Source organism: Ictalurus punctatus, chromosome 28 (assembly GCF_001660625.3).
Source record: "Ictalurus punctatus breed USDA103 chromosome 28, Coco_2.0, whole genome shotgun sequence".
Taxonomy (NCBI): domain Eukaryota; kingdom Metazoa; phylum Chordata; class Actinopteri; order Siluriformes; family Ictaluridae; genus Ictalurus; species Ictalurus punctatus.
Genome location: NC_030443.2, coordinates 17,791,266 through 17,816,723, shown reverse-complemented (window position 1 = coordinate 17,816,723; position 25,458 = coordinate 17,791,266). Strand labels below are relative to the sequence as shown.

Here is a 25,458-nt window from a genome sequence, read left to right as displayed (position 1 = left end):
GGGCACCCCAGGCTCATTGATGCATGTGGGGAGTGAAGGCTAGCCTGTCTGGTCCGATCCCACAGAAGATCTACTGTAGCACAAATCGCTGAAAAACTTCATGCTGGCTATGGTAGAAAGGTGGGGTAGTCGCAGACCATTTAGAGTGCCCATGTTGACCCATATCCACCAACAATGCTCCTACAATGGGCACGTGAGCATCATTACTGGACCGTAGAGCAGTGGAAGAAGGTGGCCTGGTCTGATGAATCACGTTTTCTTTTACATCATGTGGACATCTGTGAGTGTGCTTCGCTTAGCTGGGGAAGAGACGGCACCAGGATACACTATGAGAAGAAGGCAAGCCTCCAACGGCAGTGTAACGCTCTGGGCTGCAATGTTCTGCTGGGAAACCTCAGGTTCTCGCATTTATCTGGCTGTTACTTTGACAAATGCCACCTATCTAAATATTGTTGCAGACCAAGTACACCCCTTCATGGCAACAGTATTCCCTAATTGCAGTGGCCTCTTTCGGCAGGATAATGCTCCCAGCCGCACTGCGTAATTTGTTCAGGAACGGTTTGCGGAACATGACAAAGAGTTCAAGGTGTTGACTCGGCCCCTAAGTTCCCAAGATCTCAATCCAATCGAGCATCTATGGGATGTTCTGGACAAACCAGTCCGATCCATAGGGGCCCCGCCTCACAACAACGGCTTAAAAGCTCTGCTGCCAGATAACACAGCACACCTTCAGAAGTCTTGTGGAGTCCAGGCCTTGATGGGTCAGAGCTGTTTTGGTGGCACAAGGGGAGCTAATACACAATATTAGGCAGGTGGTTTTAATGTTAAATTTTTAGTGCTGATCAGTGAGGTACAATTTCCATTTTTAATAATGGATTCTTGACTATCAAGGATGATCCAAGTGCAATTTTGCTATAGCCTTGTCAGAAATGATTGCATAAAACCAGTTTGTGGTAGTATAAACTACATGAGACATTGTCCATGACACATTGCTGTAGCCTTGTACATTTTCCATTAACAGTTGTTCAAAAATCAGTGAACAGATCCTAAATGGCAAGCAATTTTGGACTATGCTTTGCTCAGATGTGGAAACGAATGAATTTTAAAAAAAAAATCTAAAAGCAGGGAAAGTCATTTGGACTTGAACATAAAATCTGATGACCCTTTAAACCATATTTGACCCATTCAATTTGAGTTGCTATTATTGACAAGGTCTTAGTGGAATTTGTCTTGACTCCATAAACCTTGAATGGAGACTTATTAACATACCAGTGAGGTACATGGTGTGCTTTTTTGCCCCATGGGAGTATTCCTCCACAACTATCCCTACTGTAAAAGAATCCTTTATTCACAATCCATCTGGAAAATAATCGTTTTATCAGATCAAGTTCAAGCAACGGCTCAGCTTCAAATACTTGGAAGGCCTAAATCAAATGTTATGGAGATGAATTCCAGCGGAGATGATCTTTGAAAACCTGCTTTATTTACATTTTTCCACAGTGCTGTGTTCAGACGCTAGTGCAGAGACAAATCACAGGTTTGTCATGTGGATGATCGGGTGCGTGTGTGTCGCTTACCTGGGGAAGAGATAGCACCAGGATGCACTATGGGAAGAAGGCAAGCTGGTGGAGGAAGTGTGATGCTCTGGGCAATGTTCTGCTGGGAAACCTGGGGACCTGGAATTAATGTGGATGTTACCACCTATCTAAACATTTCTGCAGACCGAGTACACCCCTTCATGGCAACGGTATTCCTTAATTGCAGTGGCCTCTTTCAGTGGGATAATGTGTCCTACCGCACTGCGAAAATTGTTCAGGAATGGTTTGAGGAACATGACAAAGAGTTCAAGGTGTTGACTCGGCCTCCAAATTCGCCAGATCTCAATCCAGTCTGTGAGACGTTCTGGCCAAACACGTCCAAAGCATGGAGGTCCCACCTTGCAACTTACAGGACTTAAAGGATCTTGGTTCCAGATACCACAGTACACCTTCACGAGTCCATGCCTTGACGATTCAGAGCTGTTTTGGTGGCACAAGTGGAGGGGGACCTAACCAATATTAGGTTTTAATGTTCTGCAGTATTGCAATTCTGGCAGGAAACAGGAAAGACGGCTAATCTTAAAACGCCAAAAAGAAAAGTTAGAAATTGGGATGTGATAGCGGAATTAACCAATCACATTTTTATTGTGAGCACACACAAATTCTATCTCTTTAAAACCTATCTACACAGATGATATATTTTTCCTTTTTCGGTTTTGTGTTAAGAATACGCAAAGCAATTACTTGTGTTGCGTTATAGTCTGAAACTGCGTGCGAAAGCAGTTGGCTGGTTGATAAGGAAGGATCCTGAGGAATCTAATGCTCTAAGACCCATAAACCGTTTCATGCGCCGTGCCAACTAGATACTTTTACACAGTCAGAGCGTCTCCACGGAACATCCTCAGTACTAAATCAAACACACACACACACACATGCACGCATAAAACGCACACACTTTTCCCACATTGAGATGGTCAGGTGAACTATAGAGCTTAGGCACGATGAATAGAGCACTGTACTAAAGTGGTGTGTGTGGAAGGGGATGAGGGTGTTTCACCAGCATTCTCCCTTGTGTTTTGACCTTCTCGCTGGTGAGGTAGACTCGCAGCAGGCATTGTTCTCCAAGGCGATCGCTATCACTGCCGATTGTTTGCAGGGTAGCACCATTTCAGAGCCGATCTATACCAAACACAGAGTCGTGCAGCACAGTGACAGCCTGTCCGTTGAAAAGAAAGATGGACAGACCGAGAGAGATAAAGACACAGAATAGAATATCACAGGATAGAAGTTCTAAAGTAAACGCCTGCATTCGAAGATGATCAATCCAACACAAGAGGAAAGAAAAGAAAGGAGGTGGAGAAAACTCACTCAAAATCAAGACAAGGCAAATGAAAGTCTTGTGAAATTCCTTACGCTGGTGCAGTGTGTCAGGACTAGCAGAACGGACTAGAATAACACGTACGCTCAATTTAAATGAGGCTTGTTTTTAAAATAGTGGACACAATCTGTGTTCATAGTTAGATCGATATGTGTAATATAAAATAAATTAATAAATCAGAAGAAGATACGGGGTCATGAGCGCTAGATTGGGAAACCCTAGCTTAAACATTAGTGATTAGTTTACTGATCCGTTTATGGTTATAAATAAGACAACTATTTGAACATGGATACGTTTGCTCTGGATCTCCGTGGTACTGCTTTTGACTCTTTTTGAATTTTTGAATTTTTTTTTCCTGCAAAACATTTACTCCAACAGTTTTTTTGTTTGTTTGTTTTAATCGTACCTGCCCGCAATGTTGCTTCCAGTTTCTAAAACCTAAACAAATTCGTCATGAAATCACTCTGACCAGGATGCCTTCAGCTATATTATTTACAGCAGGGGGAAAGAAGTATAGGACGCGTCAACATTTTTTTTTTTTGCAGTAAATATTTTTCCGATGAAGTTATTCACATGACATTTTCACCGGACATCAGTATTAACTCAATAAATCTGCAAATGTAAAGAATTCACAACATTAAAGTTGGTAAATAAAGTCATGGGTAATAAAGTGGAAGGTTCCGAAGGCCTTGGGAGAGCTCTTTGCTTTTACCCATCATGAGAGGTTTCTTGTGTAACACCTTGGAAACGAAAAGACTTTTTATAGACCATCAGTTTACTAACCCAGCTGATATTAATTTGCACAGATAGGGGGTGTAATTACTTACAGATTTCAGCTGCTTCCTTGCCTTGGAGAACGGCTTTTTCTTAGTGTGTTCGATACTTTTTTCCCCGTGTCATTCCAATTTTTTTACACATAACTTTATTTATGGACTTTAATGTTTGGATGTCTTTGTATTTCTGGATTTCTTGAGTTAATACTGATGCCTGGTGAAAATTTCATGTGAATCGCCTCATCGGAAAAATATTTACTGAAAAAAACGTTGACGCGTTCAATACTTATTTCCTCCGGCTGTACGTACATGCATGTGACTGGATGAACCACAACAGAGGCTCTGTTACAGAAGCCAAGCTGAATCGTATTTTGAAAACTGGAGTCGCTGAACTATGGCGATTTTTGGTTTCGTATGTTTATCGGCTCTGCTACAGTATTTTTTTTTTTCTCGATGTTAGAGAGGCTTACTGTTAATACTGTCAGTAACTCCGATGATACATAGACAAGGAATGTTAACGCTTCCATGAGACCTTTTTAGAGCTATTGAAACACATCCCATCTTTGCCAACACCTCAGACAACTAAAAACAGTGTTGAGCGGAGACCCCCCCCAACCCAAACCCGCAAAAACAAAAAAAAAAATCTTCAAACCGTAAACTAAACTTTACAAATTGTCTGACAGAAGGAAAAACACACACAAGCCACTCTCTGTCTTCAGTGGGTGACTCTGAAACCACGTAATTCAAACAGCGTGCTCGCTGTGATGGCCGCATTGTTATGATGGGCAGAATCCGAGGAGATGGCTTTTGGTGAGGTTTGGGAGAAGAATGCCACACGTCTCTGTCGATGAATAGCGAGATCAGACAAACTATGCAAGCCATGCAAAAGTAGGCCGCGTTACAAACAAAACACTCAGTTGGTGGTACTGGAAGATGGTTCCCCCAGACAAAGGACAAAGCCGAAGCCTGGCATGTAAAGAAATAACTCGTGGGGATGGAGGAACCTTTCCATGCAAAGAAATAACTAATCGGAATGGAGAAAAAGTCATTATGGTGGTGAATGAGTGTGGCTTGTTGAATGTTTTCTTTACAGTGATAAATAGTATCCATTTCAGTGAATTTCAGCTTTTACTGAAAAATAAAAAGATCTAGAAGGCCACTGTTGTGTAACGGCAATGATGTGAAAAACAAAAAGAAATGAGAAAAAGAGGCTGTTAGCATGGAAGTAAAAATTTTATTTATTTTTTTTTTCAATTAAAATAAAATAAAGTTTAAGCGTCGCACTTTTTCATAGCTACGGTTGACTATTTGACGGAGCCAGTAATAATTTTCATTCATTCCTCTTCAGCACTTTGTCCTGGACAGTGTCACAGTGGATCTGAGCTTATCCCGGGAACACTGGTCATAGGGTGGAAATATATACTGAATTGGGATGCTAGTCGGTGGACTAGCATCCCAAGTCAGGATATATATTCCACCCCATGACCAGTGTTCCCAGGATAAGCTCAGATCCACAGATCCATATAGGGCAATGTGCACACACAAATTCACACACTCTACAGACAATTTACAGTCGGCTTGTTTTTTTGGAGGCGGGAGGAAACCTAGGAACCCTAAGGAACCCACACGGACATGTGGAGAACATACACAGACCCAAGTCCAAGCTCAGGATCCATCTATAGAGCTGTGAGTTGGCAATGATGCTCCAACATGCCGCCAGCGGTTTTGTTAGCGCTTTAGCTTAACTGAAATGTGTACGTAGGTTGTTGTGAAAGATCTGGGTTTAAAATATATTGTAGCTTTACTTTACATGCATGTTTGTAAATGCAGTATCAGAGGGACACAAATGGCACCCCGATTGTAAAATCCCTCATTCATTCATTCATTCATTCATTCATTCATTCATTCATTCGTCCATTTTGTGCTGTGTGTGTGCAATTTTAAATGCTAACAATGCTAAAGTCAAGACAAACACTGAAACTAAAAGAATTTGAACCCGATATTCTTTACGACGCTAATTTTACAGCATGAAGCTCTTTTCCCACTGACATTTTCCATGGAGGCATGTGAAGGTTTTTGATATCTTGTACCAGCATAAACCTGCCTCAGCAGATTTGTTGTTAAGATTCGCAGCACTCGCTACACTCGCTACACTCGTTCGTGCGTTCACCCAGCCAGCCAGGCAGCTCGAAGTTGTCCACGTCCAGCAGTTGAGCATCATTTCTCTGCACTGGGTGGTCCAAGAACACGCAGGCCTTGAGCTTTAATGTGTTTTGTATTTGCTGAACGGAACTCTGTCATTAGAGGAAGTGGGAGTCCCATTTAAGCAGCTATTAGCCATAATGGCTGGCCTTTCTTTTTCTATTTTTTATTTATTTATTTTTTTCATTCAAGCTCCCTTTGCCAGGACAATTTCCAAATGTAACCCAATACTCTGGAATCCTGTAGGCCCCACACACGTCTGTTGTCAGTTATAGCTGTTTTTTTTAGCGCGAGTTCCTGGTTTGTCGGACCTAAGCTCGTAAACGAAGGTCAGCGACGTGATTCTTCACCTCGTAGCACAGCGTGTAACAGGACAGCCAGCCAGACAGGTTGTTCTATGAGCTTCATGCTCCTGTGAGGTTATACTATTTGGAGGAAATGTGCTTGGGTTCAGCAGAGTGCAGGTTCCAGGTGTAATGGCCACGTGTGTTTTTACGTACAGTAGATATAGGCTAATGAGTTTCTAATGCCATTGTGACAGAAGTTCTATTGAGTTATTCAAGATCTGTATTGTTACTTTTTCCCTTGGCAAGTCATGACATCTATTGTCTCTCATTCTGTCTTTCTGTCTATCTCAGGTTCACGCTCTATGCCTTGGACAGCCGCGGCAGCCGTTCCGAGGCGAGCTACGTGACAGTGCGCACTTCCTGTCCAATAGTTGATGACAGCAGAGCAGAAGGTACAGCTCCACTTTCTCTTTCCATCTCTCTTCCCCCACTCCGTCTCAATCCATCTGAGAAGATTGTATCTTCACACCTGTTACTGGCGTGAATGAACTGCAAGTTCTACATCGCTGACCAGATGGTGATATGGCAGATCAAAGTGCCAAGGTGCGAGAGGTTCATTTCCTTTAGGATGACATCATCAGTGGTCACAGTCATGAAGTCGAAATAAAACTCCACGACTTGAACTACTATCGACCCAGGAAAAAAAAAAAAAAAAGGTTACTCGGGTATTCTTTGGATAGGTAAGAGTTTTCGGCTTACTAAATGGATTCAGCTCGGATCCTTCTCTAACAGGTTGTAGGGTTCTACATAAAACATTAAGGTTCCCCTAGTGGGTCAAAGCAAATATCCCTTAATGATTCTTTTTGATCAAATATCCCTTTAGGATTCTTCATACCAAAGATCTTTACGATTCTTTGCACTAAATGTTCCTTTATGATTGCTTTAGGATTGTTCCGAAGATTAGGATTTATTCCGTATTCTTCTTACGAAAGGACTCTTTCGGGATTATTTCTACCAAAGATCTGATTAGGATTATTCCTATGGAAGATCCCTTTAGAATCTTAATCCCTTTCCTTTAATATCGCTTTAAGAAAAGAGTAGATGGAACTTTTCTTAAAGCAAGAACCTTCTCCGACAAATCAATCCTGCCACCAATACTCGGTTCCGTGTCACTGTCTGTATACTCTCGATTCATATGTTTCAGTGAACTCAATTAAAATGACTTATTCTTTTCAGTCAGTACCAGTCGAATCAATCGTCCCTTCATCGATGTCTGAGAAAGGTCCAATCTGCTTCTTCCTCGTCTTTCAGAGATAGCAGACCGGGTATACAACCTGTATAACGGCTACACGAGTGGCAAGGAGCAGCAAACAGCCTACAACACGCTGATGGAGGTCTCTCCACCTACACTATACCGTGTCCAACACCATTACAACTCGCACTACGAGAAGTTCGGAGACTTTGTGTGGCGGAGCGAGGACGAACTAGGACCCAGGTGAGACCCATCTTCTGAGTAAGCCAACTCTCAAACCTCTTCTCCATGGCACACTCAACTCTCTCCTTCTCGTCACACACATACAGTACGTACACATAAACACTGTGGTCAGCAGTAATGTTGGCCGACTAAATGTTGGTTTAGGCTTCCAGTGCAAATCCAGGCCTATAAAAGTGATTACGAGCAGGCTTGTTCCACTGGAGTGCCATCTCATAAGAACATAAATCTCATAAAAGAATCCATCCCGGTGCTGCAGTGTATTTTCATATTTGTTTATTCAAAGTCCATCCGATGTTTTTGTTTCCTTTCGATTCCTTTTATTATTCGTGTTTTATGCGTCAAAACCGGTGACTGGACACCAATTACAGTGTTATTATTCCAACCTCTCAGTGAGTGGGCGCCAAATGTTTCGGGGTCTAATGAATGTGGATAAAGTGGCTTCTGGCAAACACTAAGTGGTACGGAGGCCTGTGGCCATGTTCGTGTACACATGTGGAAATGTTGCTCTTAAAACGGGCCTCTCCACTTCCCTGTCAGGGTCTGAGGCACCTAGTAAATCCAGGTGTGTGTGTGTTTTTGTGTTTTGTTTCATCATGGAGCTTAAAAATGTCTGCCATGTTTGTGGTGTTCCCTATGGAGAGGGGAACCCAGCAGGAGTCTGATGTGGGTGGAAATGTTGCTGTGGTTGGAAGGAAGATCAAGGTCAGCAAGACCTGAATAGTATTAAGGATATTCTCCATCGATTTAACAAAACGTATTTTCTTCTCCTTCAACCTACTACACTCTTAGGACAAAGGGCTTCTCAAGCATGAATTAAAAGTTCTCAATTAAAATTAATTAAAAGTTCGTCCTCCTCTGTTTTAACTCTGTCTCGGAGGCTCTCGAGTTACAACGTTTGGCGTGACGGCACGTTTTCTCGACAGAAAAATGATTTTACCAGAATGACGTAATACGCTTTATTGACTCATTCTTTCATTCTTCTTCGGTCGCCGCTTTATCGTGGTCTGGTGAATCCAGGTGCATCCTGGACAGGACGTGAGTCCATCGTAGGACGCTCAGAAACATTTATTTATTTGTTTATACAATAGTGCAGGAACCAGTACTACTTTTTTTGCTTGGCAGGGTTTGGAAGACAAGAGGAAAGAGAGAACCTCCTGAAGATCAGGCCTCGTAGATGGAAGGGAGGTTAGCAAGACGGGTTATTAAACATGAGATTTTATTTAGCAAGAGATATTTTCAGTCTACTACACTCAGTAGTAAGTCACATGACTGAAGAGATGAGTATTAACCGCATAAAAGTCACAGCTTAGTGGTACCAGGATTTGAGCTTTCCAGTGAGTAGTCTTGAGCCCTAACCACTAAGCAACTACTTTAATCATTGACACCAGCAATTTAGAAAGGCTAATCCACCTACCAGCATATTTTTGGGATGTCGAAGCTTCAGCATCAAACCCTGGACCCTAGAGTTTTGAGGCACCAACACTACTTGCAGTTCCTCCACGGTTCTGAAAGTTCTACACTTTTTTTTTTTTTTTGGATGGTCATTGCTTCTAAGCGCACGGTGGCTTAGTGGTTAGCACGTTCGCCTCACACCTCCAGGGGGGGTCGGGGGTTCGATTCCCACCGTGGCCCTGCGTGTGCGGAGTTTGCATGTTCTCCCCGTACTGCGCGGGTTCCCTCCGGGTACTCCGGTTTCCTCCCCCAGTCCAAAGACATGCATGGTAGGCTGATTGGCGAGTCCAAAGTATCCGTAGCGATACTTTTAGTGATTGTGCCCTGCGATGGTTTGGCACCCGTCCAGGGTGTACCCCGCCTTGTACCTGATGCTCTCTGGGATAGTTGTAGAGAATAATTTTTTTAAATTCCCTAAATGGACAAGATAAATGCCCCCTTTAAGTTGTTAGATTGCAGCTTTCTAGGGGTTCATATCTAACTCGAAACTATGCTATAAACTATGCTAACTCGAAACTATATATGCTATAAACTATAACTATTCAAAATAAAGGTTAAATATAGCAACCCAAAGTGTTCTTCAGTTTGCCTGTCTGACGAAGGAAACCGCTTCAAACCTCTATGTAGAACTGGACAACAAAGTAGAAACATTAGTGCAATTACTTTGACCAAAATTAGATGGTGCATCCCATTCCCATGCTGCTATGAATGGATGCCAAACTAAACTGACCCGAATTATTTTTGTGAATTATATGTATGGTAGTGCTTTCCCCTTCATCGCTTCATACAGACTTCCAACTAGCTCGCCCTTTAGGAAGAAACAAACCCTCAACTAACACCACTTGTTGCTCCAACATTTTAAAAGACTTACATTCTTTAAATATTCCGATTTGCTGCTCCTAGGAAACACCTTAACGCCTCTATGTAGAACTGTACAACAAAGTATTAACATTAACTATTCCAAATTTTGGAATAGAGAGCGCACCGACTTTGACCAAAATTTTTTTCAAATAAAAATGTTCCCATTTTACAATGAATGAAAGCCGTGTGGTGTATTAAACCGGGGAACCCTGATAAGTTCAATGCAAACTCTACATTAGAGCTTTTTCTAACCGAGAGGCTTCCGAGTAGATTATCTTCCGAAAGAAGTGAACCCTTAACTATTCAAAGAATCCTTGAATAAACTTTTTTTTTTTTCCTGTAGTTTAGTATAGATGGGTTGATTGTTAGCTGTTTTAAGTGGGTGAATGCTCGAAAATGAAAAGAAACAAAAAGACAATTCAAGAGCTGAAATTCAGACGTCAGTTTTTAGGGCATGTCCAACCCACTGCCTGGAATTTGGGATTCATAATTCATGCCGTGCAGAAAATTTATATAATGGAGGATTTGGTAAACATTTAAAAAATTTGTGTGTGTGTGTGTGTGTGTGTGTGTGTGTGTGGTAGAAGCCCTACAGCGGGCATTTTGGAGGAGAGACTGGGGATTATTTATGACTCTGTATTGGCAGTCTTTTTGGGAGTGTTGGAATTAATGGTGCCTTTAAAATGGTAAACATGTTGCCAAGTGAAACGTGATCGCTCAGACGTTTGTTTGAAAAAAGAGGAGTTGGATAAACTTCCATTTGGATGTCCCGTTTCTAGTATCCTTCAGAGAGCTGCGTGGATATTTGGGTTCGTGTATGCTGCATGTAACGGTGCTACGTGCAGAACGGAGGCTAAAATCCAACGTCTGTCAACAAAACTATTAGTGTTGAGCGATGCATTAAATCACAAGGTCTCCTTGATACCATGATAAGAATGTTGCGGCAAACTATTGCGCACACACACACACACACACACACACACTTAAAAGCAGATCTGCAGCTGCATTTGTGAGTCCGTAATGATCTACTAGGTTCACGTGTGTTTTGTATATATACATATTGTCATATGTCCTTTGGGTCACTTGTACTCTGATTGGACAGTATGTACTTTGACTATCTACTCAAAGTTTCTACTCTAAAGGAATTTCGGGGCAAATGATGATCATGATCATGGCACTCAAGACTGTATTTCAATCGTTGCTGACGATGTCTTACAGATGCGTGTGAAAAATATCTGCACAAATAGAGATCAAATCAAGGGGGCGTGTTTCTGAGTAATCACCTGGCATGACTGTCTCTGATAGGCCACACAAATCTATAGTCTGGGCTATAAAGAAATCAGCCCTGTGTCTTCACTAATAATTATTGGTGGTCCTGTTGCACTTGGTTTCACAAAAAGTCCAACATGTGTAAGAAATGACACAAGATGGGCCATGCTGTTTTAAGAAATTAAGGATTTGATATATAAATAATATAATATTATGTTATTAATAAAAAATTTTCATCACACTTCTTAACTCTTTATAGTTACAGTACATACGCATTTTTCAAAAAGTATTATTAGCCTTAGATTAAGGTCCACCATACAAGTGTATGAACTGCTCTGTGGTATAATCCGATTTAAATAATGCGTTAATAGCAAATAATTTGATCTTAAACTTAACGCTAATGTCTTTTTCTCTTTGACAGACAGGGGATGGCTTACCCCTGCTAGGACGTTTCCATCGAGGACATTTCTAGCAGAAGGTCAAAACTGCTTGATCCTTCCGTTTGTAATTAGAGATAAGTCATTCGTTTCCCACCGAATCGAGAACAATTTGCATTATTGGAAAAAAAAAATAGCAGGAGTTCGCCCCCATAACATTATGACTCAGTTTTTTTCTTTTCTTTTTTTCGGCAACAATTCATACGCATCAAAACATCCCCTAATTAACCGCAGCTCAACGCTTGTATTGGAGACCATTCAGCTCTCTTCCACTCAGAATAATTCAGGAACTTGTTACTTAAAAATCTCTGAACTGGCAATTCACTCGGTAATGAAAAGCCATGATTCTAATTGATTCTTGCATTTGGAAATCAATGCATCTGACTCATAGCTGCTGGGTGAGGTGGGGTTTGGATACGGAAATAAGGAAGAAAAAAAAAAAAAGTCTTAGTAGTAGGTCTGCAAATGTCAGCATGCTTTACTGTCATGATTAGCGGAATGTTGTGTTATGAAATGAAGCCCATTTGGCTGTGAACCCTGAGTCATCCTCTAAAGACTCCAGTCCAGGCGCCATAAATATTTGAATTATTCTGGGACAGGTTCTTCCTTTTATATGTGCAGTATGTCCTTACAGCCTTCTTGCTCTTAGATTGGACATATTTTGTTTTCTAAGCACTTAAGATGCATTTGAACGTGACTTTTCAAAGTACAGCGGAGCCTCAAATTGCAGCATTACAAATATTAAAGACATTGCAGTTCTAAATCGTTGGTTTTTATAGTGACGCGCATTGAACCTCCCAAAATAAACGTAATAAAATTCTTTGTATTAAATAGTTATCTCTCTCTCTCTCTCTCTCTCTCTCTCTATTTATATATATATATATATATATATATATATATATATATATATATATATATATATAGAGAGAGAGAGAGAGAGAGAGAGAGAGAGAGACTCCCTCTACCAGTCAGAAAGTTAAGACACACTCATCCTTTTTTTTTCTTTTTTTTTTTTTTTAATTTTTCCACATTTTAGAATTACAATTACATTTATATAGCGCTTTTCTAGACACTCAAAACGCTTTTACATCGTATCGAACAATAATAAAGTCATCAAAACTCTGGAGTAACACGAATGTGACTATGGGAATTATGTTGTGATCAAAAAATCCCAAATAAATCGAAATAATTTAATACTTCAGCATCTTCAATACTTCAATACTTCAGCATTCTTGGCGTTTTCTCGAGCGATTTCTTGAGGAATTTCCCTGAGATGCTTTTTGAAACAGTATTAAAGGAGTTCACACCGACGTCACACACTTATCGGCTGCTTTTCGGAAAATTTCGCTCCGAGTCGTCCGTCTAGAAAACGCGTATTATTTTTGTAAACAAGATGTTAGTTTTTTAATGAAAGAAATGAATACGTCGGCACGATTCTATTTTTGTCTACGACAGCGATTTCACATATATATAGTGATGCAAACTGTACTTGTACGTCCCAAAATAAACGTAATAATGAGATTTCATATTAAATAGAAATTCATGCTCGATTTTTCGGCCGCCTGAAGCACTGTATTCTGAGGTAAGTGATTTCGATCGGACCAAATAAAAAGTTTATGCAAGCCCTAAATATCCAGACTTTGCCCACTCTATTTTCACTTAAGAACAATGTTCCACGAGCGAGAGAGAGAGAGAGAGAGAGAGAGAAAGAAAAGATGTTATTGAATTTCTTCCTGGTCAGAAAGAAATGGAACGTATAGCTAAAATGGTTCTGTAGTTAAATCACAGACCATCGATGAAAGTTTACAGTCGCACGTTTTTCTGCCTAAACATTTAGTCGTTTACATCTGCCAAGCATTGTTCTGCTAAATGTATCGACTTACATAATATTTCCGACGCCCAGAACCAGACTTCCAAGCTACATTTTGTCGGAAAACTACCGGCTGAAGCCTGATGCTTTTGTTTTGTTTTGTTTTGTTTTTTTCTCCCTGCTACAGCCGCTGTTTTTTTGTGAACGCGTGTGTCATCAGATCTCTCTCTTGCTGACTGTTGCAAGACGAACGTTTCCTCTGAGTGAAAGACTATTAAGTAAAGCGTTTTTTTCTGAACATCGAATGCAGTACATCTCATCGATTTCGATGTGTTCGTTGCATTTCGTTAGAACTACACTAATGCTGAGATCCCCGGATTGCCACAGACACTTTTCCGACCAAGGACGCTAACTTCGTCATTGTCTTTCCAGTAATATTACTATGATGTATCTTCCCAAACGGCATAGGATGCGCAGGTGTGTTGTGATAGAAATCATAGGAAAGTAATATTATTATTATCTTCGACCACAATGACTCGGACTTGCTGCTCAGAGAGGACAGACTTGAATTGGACTTGCATCTCAGAGAATAAAATTGAACAGAGTTGCTGTTCCAGAGCTTGAGACTTTACTCAGACTTGTAGCTCAGACACTTAAGTCTTACCTCAGACATCAGAAAGTTGAGACTCGACTTGAACTTTGAACTTAGGGACTTCAGAACGGACTCTAATTTGCATCTCAGGGATTTCAGGCTCGACTCAGACTTGTTTTTTAGAGACTTGCAGCTCACAGGTTTGAAACTTGACTCAAGAGTTGCAGCTCAAACGCGAGAAACTGGATTTGGAGTTGTAGCTCAGAGACTTGAGGCATGACTTGGAATTGCTACGCAGAAACTCGAGGCTTGATTCGGAGTTGCTGCTCGGAGACTTCATACTTGATTCTGACCTGTAGATCAAAGACTTAGGACTAAGCTCGGACTTGCAGGTCAGAGACTTGAGACTCGACTCTGACTCACTGCTCGGAGAACTAAGGCTTGACTCGGAAATGCTTCTCAAAGACTTGAGACTCGGCCCTGACTTGCAGCTCAGAGACTTGAAGCTTGACTTAGAGTTGCTGTTTAGAGACTTCAGACTTGACACTGACTTGCAGCCCAGAGACGTAGGACTCAGCTCAGACTTGCACTTAAGGGACTTGAGATTTGACTCAGATTTGCAGCTCAGAGACTTCAGACTCGGAATTGCTTCTCAAAGACTTGAGACTCAACTCAGACTTGCAGCTTAGAAACAGAACACTTACCTCGGACTTCATAACGTCGAAACTCAACTCGGACTTGCAACATATAGACTTGAGAATTGACTTGGATTTGCAGCTCAGAGACTTGAAAACATGTCCTACATCTGATACGTGTATTATAATTCATCCTTTTAGTCATCGATATTTGTCTTTCTTTTTTCTCTCTCTCTCTCTCTTCTGCAGGAAAGCCCACCTAATCCTAAGACGAGTGGATCGGATCAGCCTCCTCTGTCGCTCTCTTCTGCGGAGTGGTTACATCCAGAGCCGGACCGAGTCCATGTCGTACGTCATGTGCAGGAGCGAAGACATGCGATTGGCTAGCAGCACTTGGCACAGCTCTCTCCATGAGACACGGCTAACCTGTGCGGAGAAGATCCTGTCTGTCCAGCGCAATATATACGGCAAGTCCAAACTCCGGTGAAACGGCCTGTTTCACCTTTTAGACTCGTCCCTATCTGATCTGATCTGTTTTCTAAACCTGTATGAAATGCAAGACTGTTCAACCTTTTCACCAAAACGAAAGGACTTTCTTTCTTTTTTTCTTCTTTTTTTTTTTCGCCACGCGTCCCCTCTGGCTCGTTTTCCAGCATGGAGGAGGGGTAGAAGAAGGTAGCTTGGAAATTGAAGAACTTTTACTTTGTACTTTTTGTAAGGACCAGACTAAAGAAGGCCTGAATGTTAGGTCCTCACTTCACGGTGCTGCAAGTTTCACACACCAGGAGGACGATGAACCGAGCAGCTTTCGCACGTGTCTGTAACATATTTGGAAACCAAGCTGAACGGAGAATGCGAAAAGCCTGAATCATCTTGAATGCAATGCAACGGTTTGACGATTATTATCAACAACAATTAAGGGGACTTTGATGTCTATATTCTTCATCTCTCCAGCGTTTTCCTGTTTTAAACAGGGGCGACCTTGTGGCTTCATTTCCACAGACAGACCATTTCAACACAAGAAACTCCACCTTAACGATAAATTTATGATTAGTTCAGGGCTGTTGCACTACCATCTTTTTTTGGCTGAGATTTTGACGGGGGGGGGGGGGGGGGGGGGGGGTGAAGTGTCACATGGCGAAGGGGTTGTCGTGTTATATAACTATTGTATAACTGCTCACATGGGCCGAGTTGTAACACGCCGGGAATTAACCAAAAGGTCATAAACTAGCTTCGACAACTTATTTTGAGTAATTTTCCATTTCATGTGATATCATTTGTGATAGTAAATTATACTCTTGTACATAAGATTGTAAATACAGTATGTACCAAGTCAATATGATTGTCTTTTTTTTTTTTGGGGGGGGGGGGGGGGGGGATCTATTAAATATGTATACTGAAACTCTATCTGAAGCTTTATTGATTTTTAGGTTTTTTAAGCACCCGCATAACCACAGTGATTATTTAGCTTCACTTCTATTGGCCCTGCAGCATTTCATTTTCATTTTAAAGGGGGGGGGGTGGGGTTGGGAGGCGAGGGAATTGAATTCGATGTGACATAGAAATGTGTTCTGTTTTCTATTTCTCTTTTGTGGTGTTTTCAGCAGTCAGATTCACTTCACCAAATTTGACCGTGAAGTTGGATTTGTTTTTGTAGCCTTTTCCAAAAAGGGCTTCAGAAACAAGCTAATCAAGCCGTTTAGCCCCTTCTATGCACTTTTAAAGGGGAGCCCTTTCATCCCTGTCATCTCCGAAACACAACCCCCCCCCATGTCATAAAGTCGCTCGTGGCCTTGGGCTTTCCTCCTGCCGATTGAAAGACTGCAGTAAATCATCTGTTCTTAAAGCTGGACCGTTCGGGACAGTAAATCTGGTCCTGAATCTAGCAGGGATTCACTTTTCCAGCCTGGGTGAACTCCTCAGGGCAATGCTATGTTTTCTCTCGTGTAGGGAAGGCCACTTATTGAGAAGGTTTTCCTTGTTTTTTTTTTTTTACAGAGCAGCTCTTTACTGCAGTTCACACTTATGTCACTGATGTTTAGGCAGAATCTGACAGGAAGTTGTTTATAGTTTATTGCATCTGCCGTGCCAAAAAATGGTGAGCATGATGTGAGTAAGTAGGTGTTACGGTTTTTCTTTTACAACAACAACAAAAAAAGTATATTTTAAATATATATATTGTTGAATAAATATAGGAAGCACTTTATTTTACAGTGTGGTTAGTATCTGTGTGTAGCAGTGAGATTTAGTGCCCACATTCCTATAATGCTAATCTATCTAGCGATAGTGAAGTGTTCCTAATGAATGTGCGATTAGAATACGAGTAGGTCAAGCTGTCCTGATCGTGACGTGGACTGGTCTGGATCCAGTGTGAACATCACCGAGTGGAAATGAGCCGAGAACACACGTCTGGGAGTGTAAACTATGTGACTGCGGGATGTTGGATGGTACGTTATACACTTTGGGCCTCCATCATTACTGATACGGTGATGGGATCTGATCTTTATTTGCTCAAAGATTTGTTTAGGTTTAAATCAGATATTGTGCCTTTTTTATTCCTAGAAGTAATAATAATAATAATAAAGATTGTTTATTACAATAGGTTTTCTACACGCTTAAGGGTTCTTCAGATTACTTTCTGAAGGAACCCTTAAAGGTTCTATGTACAACAAAGTGGTTTCCAAGTGGAAGGTTTTTTTTTTTTTTTTTTTTTTTTTTTTTTTCGGTAGCCCTTAACCATCCAATGAATGCTTGAGAACCATTTTTTCTACCCCATGTAGTGAGCAAAAGCAGTGAAGATACATTCGGTATATTGAGAGATGAGCTGCACTGTTAAAAATGTAGAACCATTAACAGTTCTTGATTGCTGCTCAGTGGGAACACTTATATACTTCATGTAGAACCCCACAAACAACTGTTTCCCGTGTAGGTGCTTGATTCAATCTCCAAATTGGGTGAGTGTTTCCTTCTTAAAATCCGTATTAACTGGGTGTGTGTGTGGTACAATCTCTGAGAGAGAGAGAGAGAGAGAGAGAGAGAGAAAAAGGAGTTCTTCAATGGGGGTTCTTTGAGTTCTTTCTCTCTGGGGGAATTCTTAAACGTTCTATGTCGACCCGCACAGCAAAGTCATTTCCAAATAAACCCTGTTTTGGAAGCAAAGAACCCTCAAGGAACCCCCTTTTTTTTTTTTGTATATGACAGTATGTATGGTTGAAACTCTTCTTCTTAATACCTAGAACCTGTCAACTATTTAACATTTAAGTACCACTGTAGGTGCAGTCTTAACACAGTGGGTTCTTGAAGGGTTCTTTGGTTGTCCCGTTAGGGAAATCTTAAGAGTTGTACGTTTTCCTAGGTTCCAAGGTTTTCCTATCAGAATGCATTCCAATATTGTGTAATATTATATGTATATAGATAGATAGATAGATAGATAGAGTATCACACACATTCACAAAGTACAGAAAGACAGCTAGTCAACAGTTGCTTTATAATTAGCCAGTGTTTTATTTTATTATGCACAACACATGACAGAGAAATAAACCATTTTACGCATTTCATTCTTTTAATCAATTGACCGACAACATAGTACATTTCATCACTGATCCAGAGCACTGTATAGGCGTGACCTGGAAAGCAGATGACTTTGGAGAAGGTAAAGAAGTGTGCTATGTGCCCTTCATATACGTGTTAAAGGACCGATCGTGTACACGAGAGAGCAGAGCGGTGGGAGGATGAGCATGGAGACACAGAGACGGGTTGTCATGTTATAAACTTTAGGGAGTAGTTTTTATTCGACGAAGGGGATGGTGTGTGTGTGTGTGTGTGTGTGTGTGTGTGTGTGAGCAAGTTTTGCTCACTCTTAAGCGAAGACACACACTAAGCTTCTGTGAAAACTTATACACCTGAATACGTCACTATTTACACTATTTTCAGATAAACCTGCCAAAAAATGAGGGAACTGGAGTTGAAGCACACCTGCCAGGATTTCACTAGGTTGTATTTTAATCATGCAAACGTCTCTAATGGAGGTTTAAAAATCATCACCGAGCGGGTAAAATAAATAAATCCTAAAAACGTTGACTTTGAAGACCAAGGAGTCGCATCAGGAGCTGCAGAGAAACTGTGACTCATGCAGGAAAGACGGCTGTCAGACTTGAGCTCGAGTGCGTAATTATGTGTGTGTGTGTGTGTGTGTGTGTGTGTGTGTGTGTGTGTGTGTACACATTTTGACACCTGGACAAACATGGCAGCAGGCTAGAAGGAGCAACACAGCCATTCATCCCACCTGTGCTGCCCTCTCGGGCCTCTTACACCTGGGTACTGCCAGTGTTTACTCTCTCTCACACCGAGTTTTACAAGGATCCAGACCTTCTTTTTAAAAAATTTTGATAGAAATCATGTGACGTTTTTATGCATTCTAGAGTTTTAGACTTAAAGGAACAGTCACGTTTCAATTCCTTATTACAGGCCGTGTGGTTTTACATTTCCATTTTCTCATTTGGCACACACTTTTCAACCAAAAAGCCAGAAATCTGTCTGAGCTTAAGGCCTTTTTTACGTGAAGGTTTCATCCGATTTGAACTTGTTTTTCTCCTTAACCGAGCCCACTAGCATCTTTAAAGAAAATCCAGTCGCAATTGTAAACCTGCTGTACTGCATGGCAATATAGTCTGAGAAATTATTATTATTGTTATTATTATTATTATTATTATTATTATTATTATTATTATTATTATTATTATTAATTTTTAGAACAAATACAATAAATGAAATGCAGAAAAACTGTAATTAAGCATATATAACACTGAAAGCAATTTTTTTTTTGGATAAATATCAGAATTTTCTAGATGTTATATATTATAGATATGGAAATAGATAGATGGAGGAATCGCTGTTGATTGTACCTAATAAATTGGCAACTGTATGTCATTTGCTATACTTATGAACCGTTAAGGAACTTGTAGATTACTGCTTTAATTTCTTTTCTTCCTCAATTTCTTTCCTCACTTCGTTCCTTTTTCTTCGTATTTTTTGTGAGCTTCAAAAAAAAAAAAAAAAAAAAAAGAAAAAGAAAAACAACCCCAAAAAACGACAACATACAAGAGAAATCAGAGCCCTCCAAACGAATGTCCTTTTTTCATCTTTTACGTTTATAAGACCAATGTAAAAATAACTTACATGAACATTAAAAATATAACTTAAAAAAAAAAAAAAAAAGTATAACACTCTCAATAAATAGTTCTACTATGTACACCGTAACATATCGCCGAGAGACACACACACACAAAAAAAAAAAACACACACAGAAGCAGCAAACACTACAGGCATGAGGTACAGACAGAGATCCCGTGGTGTGTACAGCAGAGTCGAGCATCCCGTCGGAAACATCAACATATATGGCTTTAGATACTGCGTCCTTTTTTTGGGTGGCGGAGGAAGGGGGGGGGAAGCAGAGTGTAAAGCGACAACACAGTGTGGATTTTGGTCTTGTTGTGGAAAAACACGAGGAGGCTGGAAACTGGTCGATCGCACCTCCTAAACGGTAGACGAGAACACGTGTAAGGACAAAGCTTTGGCTCTCCCAGCTGTCAACCTGAAGTCCTGTTCATGGAAAATTGGCCTTGTGTAATGATTGCTGATGAGTCTCGCTTTTGAAGCAATAAAAATGGTCCATACAGAGTACAATAACATATCACTGTAATAATAAACATAATAAATCCTCTTTCAGGACTATAGAACAAACCAAAATCTCTATAATATTTCTTGTCCGCTCTCGGTATAATATATTTTTTAATAAACTGGCTTTTCTTCAGTGAGATATTTCCTTTGTTTTTGTTTTTTTTGTTTTTTTTTTTTGTTTTTTTTTTATTTATTTTTTTTGGTGCTTTTTTATTCTTTGTAGTTAATTCATTACAAAAAAAAAAAAAAAAAAAAAAAAATCCTTCAGTATTCTACAAGTCTTTGTGCCGATGGCCGATAGCATCAAATACATTTCCAAAAAAAACAAATAAAACAAAACAAAACAATAAAAAAAAATGCACATACAACAAATACGATACAATGTTTTACGATGCAAATCCTTCTATGAACAATACGTATGGATATTAAAGCCAGTTTCGCAGTTCCAGACCAGGCACATGAATCTAACGTACGATGAGTTTTGTCCCATTCAACAGCTAAAATCAGGTGAAACACAATAACCACAAAGAGAGGAATATCACAATACCATATTTGATACCATTTTTTTGTTTGTTTGTTTTGTTTTAAATTCAACGTTTTACAATAGCAGCGTTTTTACTAAAAGTTTGGAGACTTTCCCTTTAATGGCTACTCAAAAGTGCAGTATCTGAGGTCATTAATACAAATACTGATTACCGATACATAAAGTGATTTTTTTTTTTCAGTTCTTTTCTATATTTTTTAAGAAATATAAATGAAGGAAAACTGACTTTTTTTTTTTTTCCAGACTAATAGAAGCGCTACGAAAAACAATCATTGTCTTGATAAGCCTCTATGAAGTATTTACAATGACATTCACCTCGAATGACTTCCTTGGTTTGCTATGCCTAATGAATCTGTGCCGCTTACATCCATGTATTTCCTGAAGTTTTCTATTTAGAGCCTTACGCCGGTTCCATGGAGGGAAATACAGTACAGTGCTTTAGGAATCTGGATTTTACATGCAGGGTGAGGAGACGGGCCGCCGAATGCAAGTTTCAGGGCTAACACCAATGTTGAATTGTACTGATCTGAATATAGACACATGATAATTTGGGGTACGGCTGTGGAAAAGTGTCCAGATGTGGGTTCGTCACCTCATAAAAAGTAACTCTCCAAATTGAAAAAAAAAAAAACAACTCTGTAGAAGTTGTACTACTGTGAGAGTATGGATTGAGCATCCAGCCGCCAAAAATGATCATTACTTCGATTCTAGTTTTGAGAAATTGTATACAGACTCGCTAGCATCAAGCTACATAGCTGTTAAAGCTTTAATCTATGATCATCAGAAGTTCGAATCCCGATGATGCCGCAGCTGCGAGTCTAAGAATGTAAAACTGGGTGGGAGGGATGGCGTTACTCTGCACTGCTAACTAATCATGGGTGCGGGTCAGCTCATGTATGCGGAAGAGGGTAGACAGCACGTTTCTCTGAGCAGCAGTTCGAGAGCTATCTATTCCTGAAATTTCACCTGATAGATGGTGTTAGATTCTATCAGATGTTATTCGTAGGCTGACTTGGCTTACAGGTTTGTATTAAACCCATTTAATTTGAGGGAACTGGCTAATCACTATAAGCACTCTATAATAAATACAATCGATTTAATAATGGTGGGATGTTATTTCCTGGCTATGGTGCATGGACCCCTATTTGAGAATTGCTGGTGTAGGAAATTTGGCACAAGTACACTAATACACTGTGGACAAAATGCCATTTTTGACAGACAGTCAAAGAGAAAGAGATCATTGTTAATTTGGCAAATTCAAAGAGTTCGGATTCTGGATAAGCGCTGGTGATACGACTGAACATGCTAACCCTGTCTTTACATTCAAAATGTATGCAGATTATAACCGACATTCTTGAGGTCATAAATCGATCATTTCTTGAACGAAGACTTTTGGATGAGTCTGGCATCTTGAGGTAACTGTTAAGGCAGTCATAACTCCAGCTTCATAAGAAATAAGATTGGCCATGATGGCAAAGTAGCAGCAGGAACAGCAGCAACATAAACTGAAGCCATGCTAACATGGCGAGTTCACTTTCATGTTGGTTTTGGGTTGATGTCAAAACAACTGCCATCTTTGAAGACCTGATAAACATTAGGGTGGAGTAGTATCATTAGCATACATAATTGCCTATACCATCACTGTTTATTAAAACTAAGTGGGTGACCAATTTGGGATTTGATAGATGCTGATTTTTTATTTATTTTTTTGCTAACTACCAAAATTTCCAAAACTACCTGCAAATTTTTAGGTCCTTTGTATTTTGCACATTTTGGTATCTCAGAATCAGGACTAGACTCTCAATGGAAACACCTAAATCCTTGGTTTTTCCCCATTTTCTGTGGTTTCTGATGCAGGATGTATTCCCAGCATGAGTGGACACCCATTACTCTAGGACCTATTTAGTCCCCTTCGCAATTTCAATACAAAGAAGCTTTCAAAAACAAACATCAAAGCCCTTGTGGTGTCAATTTTTTTGCCAAAATGTTTCCTTTCACTTCGAACTACAACAACAAACAAACTTCAGCAAAATAGACGTGAACACTGAAAGCTGGCACAGATAGGCATGCTAACCAGAATCTATCATCTTTTTTTTTTTTTCTGGTTTGATGAGAGAAAAACATTCCTTCTTTACTACACATGGGTATATTCTCATTCCCACACCTGTCTTCTTTTTTTCTATCCTTCTTTTTTTTCTTCCCAATGAGTTGGAGATGGGTAGACCTTCCAAGACGTGACAGAAGATAGCAGGGAGACACGTTGACATGGAGGAGTGAGACAGGACAGGAGAGGTACACTTGTGAAGCAGCATATCTGGAAGAATATCTTGCTTGAACCCAGTCTATAGCTGGGCTTTCCATGGCTGCACTCTTTCTCTCAGCCCAGAGAGTACACATGCTCGTCTTTTCTGTTTTCTGGTGCTTTGGGGTCCCGGCAGGCACAATCGGTCTGCGGATCACACGATGATGGAAAGAAGATCACCTGGAGGGAGAGAAAGTCAATATCACTTGAACGAGTCATGGGTTAACATTGATAAACGCTACAATTTTACACTCAATACTTTATTAGGTAAACCCACCATTTCGGTCACTTTGTGGGTAGGGAATATAAAATTTCTCAGTCTCCCTAAACATTTACATTGACATCATTTGGCAGATGCCTTTATCCAGTTTGACTTACATTCAGCTCCTTTATATATTTAAGCAGTTGAGGGTTAAGGGCCTTGCTCAGGGCATGGCCCAACAATGACAGCTTGGGAATTGAACTCACAACCTTCCGGTCAGATGTCCAACGTCTTAACCGCTTAGCTAACACTGCCTACAGCATACCCAATTCATCAATGGTTAGGAGCAAACACTGATCATGGATGAAGGGAGGACAATTAGCACAGCAGATGCTTGACAAATTAACCATGATCCCTTGCTCCCACTATTTCCACCACCAAGCAAGCCATGATGTACCCAAGGAGCTATCCAAGCCAAACTGGACATGTGGGTGAAGCTAAAAATCAACTTGACCTCAAGATACCGAATTAGTCTATTTATTCACTGTAGCAATAGGACAGTAGAATGTGCCATAAATATGAACTAGCAGAATCTCATCCTCTGGTTTCATTTGAAAATGAAATTGTTATTAATTTAAGTACTGTTCGAACGCACGTAACTATGAATAGTCAAAGCCAGAGAAACTCCTCCTAACTTAAGCGCAACTTGATAATGCAGCAAGACAATGATCCAAAGTATAGGAGTAAGTCCTAATCCTAGAAGTAAGTGAAAGACTGATCTCCAGTTATTGTTGCTAAGTTTAAGGGGCCAATTTGTTTTTCCCATTGATGATAGGTGTTGGATAACTTTTTTGCTTCCATTTTTTGTGTGTTTACTCAGGTTGCCTTTGTGTTGTGTTTTATTTTGTTTGAATATCTAAAATTATTTCATATGAGATATACACAAAAACAGAAGAAATCCGGATGGGGGCAAATACTTTTCACAACACTGTAGCTATATTACTCTGAACCTTTTTGTACAGTCATTTGCAGCTTAGCTTGCCCAACCAGCAACACTATCCAAGATGTTATGGACCCCCTGTGCAATCTACTGCTGCAAGCCTATGGTGAGTCAAAACCCAATGAGCGTCTGAATGTCATTTGCCCATACCCGGTGGCACTTGACGCCATGCTTTAATGTTGGCAGTGCGTCACTGACACCAGCTGCTGTGATGTTGAATCCCCGAGGGAAAGGCTTCAGCTGCTTTTTGACCTCATCACTTTAAACAAGGACCACATGTGCAACTTGCACTTGCACATTCATAACACAGTTGTGGCTGTTGGCTGAGTGCATATACAGCCTATGGAGAGTATTCAACCACTTTCCAGCTTCTTGATGCACTCTGGGATGTGTTGTTAACGGAAAATAAACCACTTTGCGAAACATGGATTATTTTCACCACTGTCCTTATAATCGAGGTATCCATTCCACCCAGCGCTAATGCTAAGGAGGAGCTCTGTGAACTGTATGGGAACCCTGATGGACTGTTTATCACTGCCTGAGATTTCAATAATGCGAATCTCAAATCGGTTCTCCCTAAATTCCATCAGAATGTGGACCTTACAACGAGAGGGGTGAACATGCTCTATCTTGTTTACACAAACATCCCTGGTGCATACAGGGCAGAGCCCTGCCCCCACCTCGGCTACTCAGATCACATCTCTGTTATGCTAATCCCAGCATACTTTCAAAACCAGTTTTGAAGCAGGTGAAAACCTGGCCAGCTGGAGCAATCTCTGCTCTTCAGAAATGTTTTGAGCACACTGACTGGGACATTAAGTGAGTGCATTGATAACGACACCGTCTGCAAGAAAATCCCTACACGTTCCAACCAGAAGCTGTGGATGACTGCGGAGGTGCTGCACTGCTGAGGACCCGAGACTCCGCCTTCAGGGCAGGTGACAATGTGGCCCTAAGAAAAGCGAGGGTCAAACTATCCCCGGCCGTCAGAGAGGCAAAGCG

General features: G+C 40.5%; 2 protein-coding genes across 3 annotated transcripts in view; one reads left to right on the top strand and one right to left on the bottom strand.

The window, feature by feature from the left end:
- LOC108260352 (astrotactin-2) overlaps window positions 1-16,082 on the top strand; it is a 345,742-nt gene extending 329,660 nt beyond the window's left edge. For both annotated transcript variants that reach the window (XM_017460589.3, XM_053676996.1), the window contains exons 21-23: window positions 6,530-6,630; window positions 7,490-7,673; window positions 14,979-16,082. In XM_017460589.3, the coding sequence (XP_017316078.1) occupies window positions 6,530-6,630; window positions 7,490-7,673; window positions 14,979-15,216 (523 nt within the window). In that variant the 3' untranslated portion in view covers window positions 15,217-16,082. The remainder of the gene's footprint in view (window positions 1-6,529; window positions 6,631-7,489; window positions 7,674-14,978) is intronic.
- Window positions 16,083-19,858: 3,776 nt separating this feature from the next.
- Window positions 19,859-25,458, bottom strand: part of pappaa (pregnancy-associated plasma protein A, pappalysin 1a) — an 87,019-nt gene continuing 81,419 nt past the window's right edge. Inside the window, exon 23 of the mRNA XM_017460374.3 lies at window positions 19,859-23,434. Within this exon, the coding sequence (XP_017315863.1) occupies window positions 23,330-23,434 (105 nt within the window). The 3' untranslated portion in view covers window positions 19,859-23,329. The remainder of the gene's footprint in view (window positions 23,435-25,458) is intronic.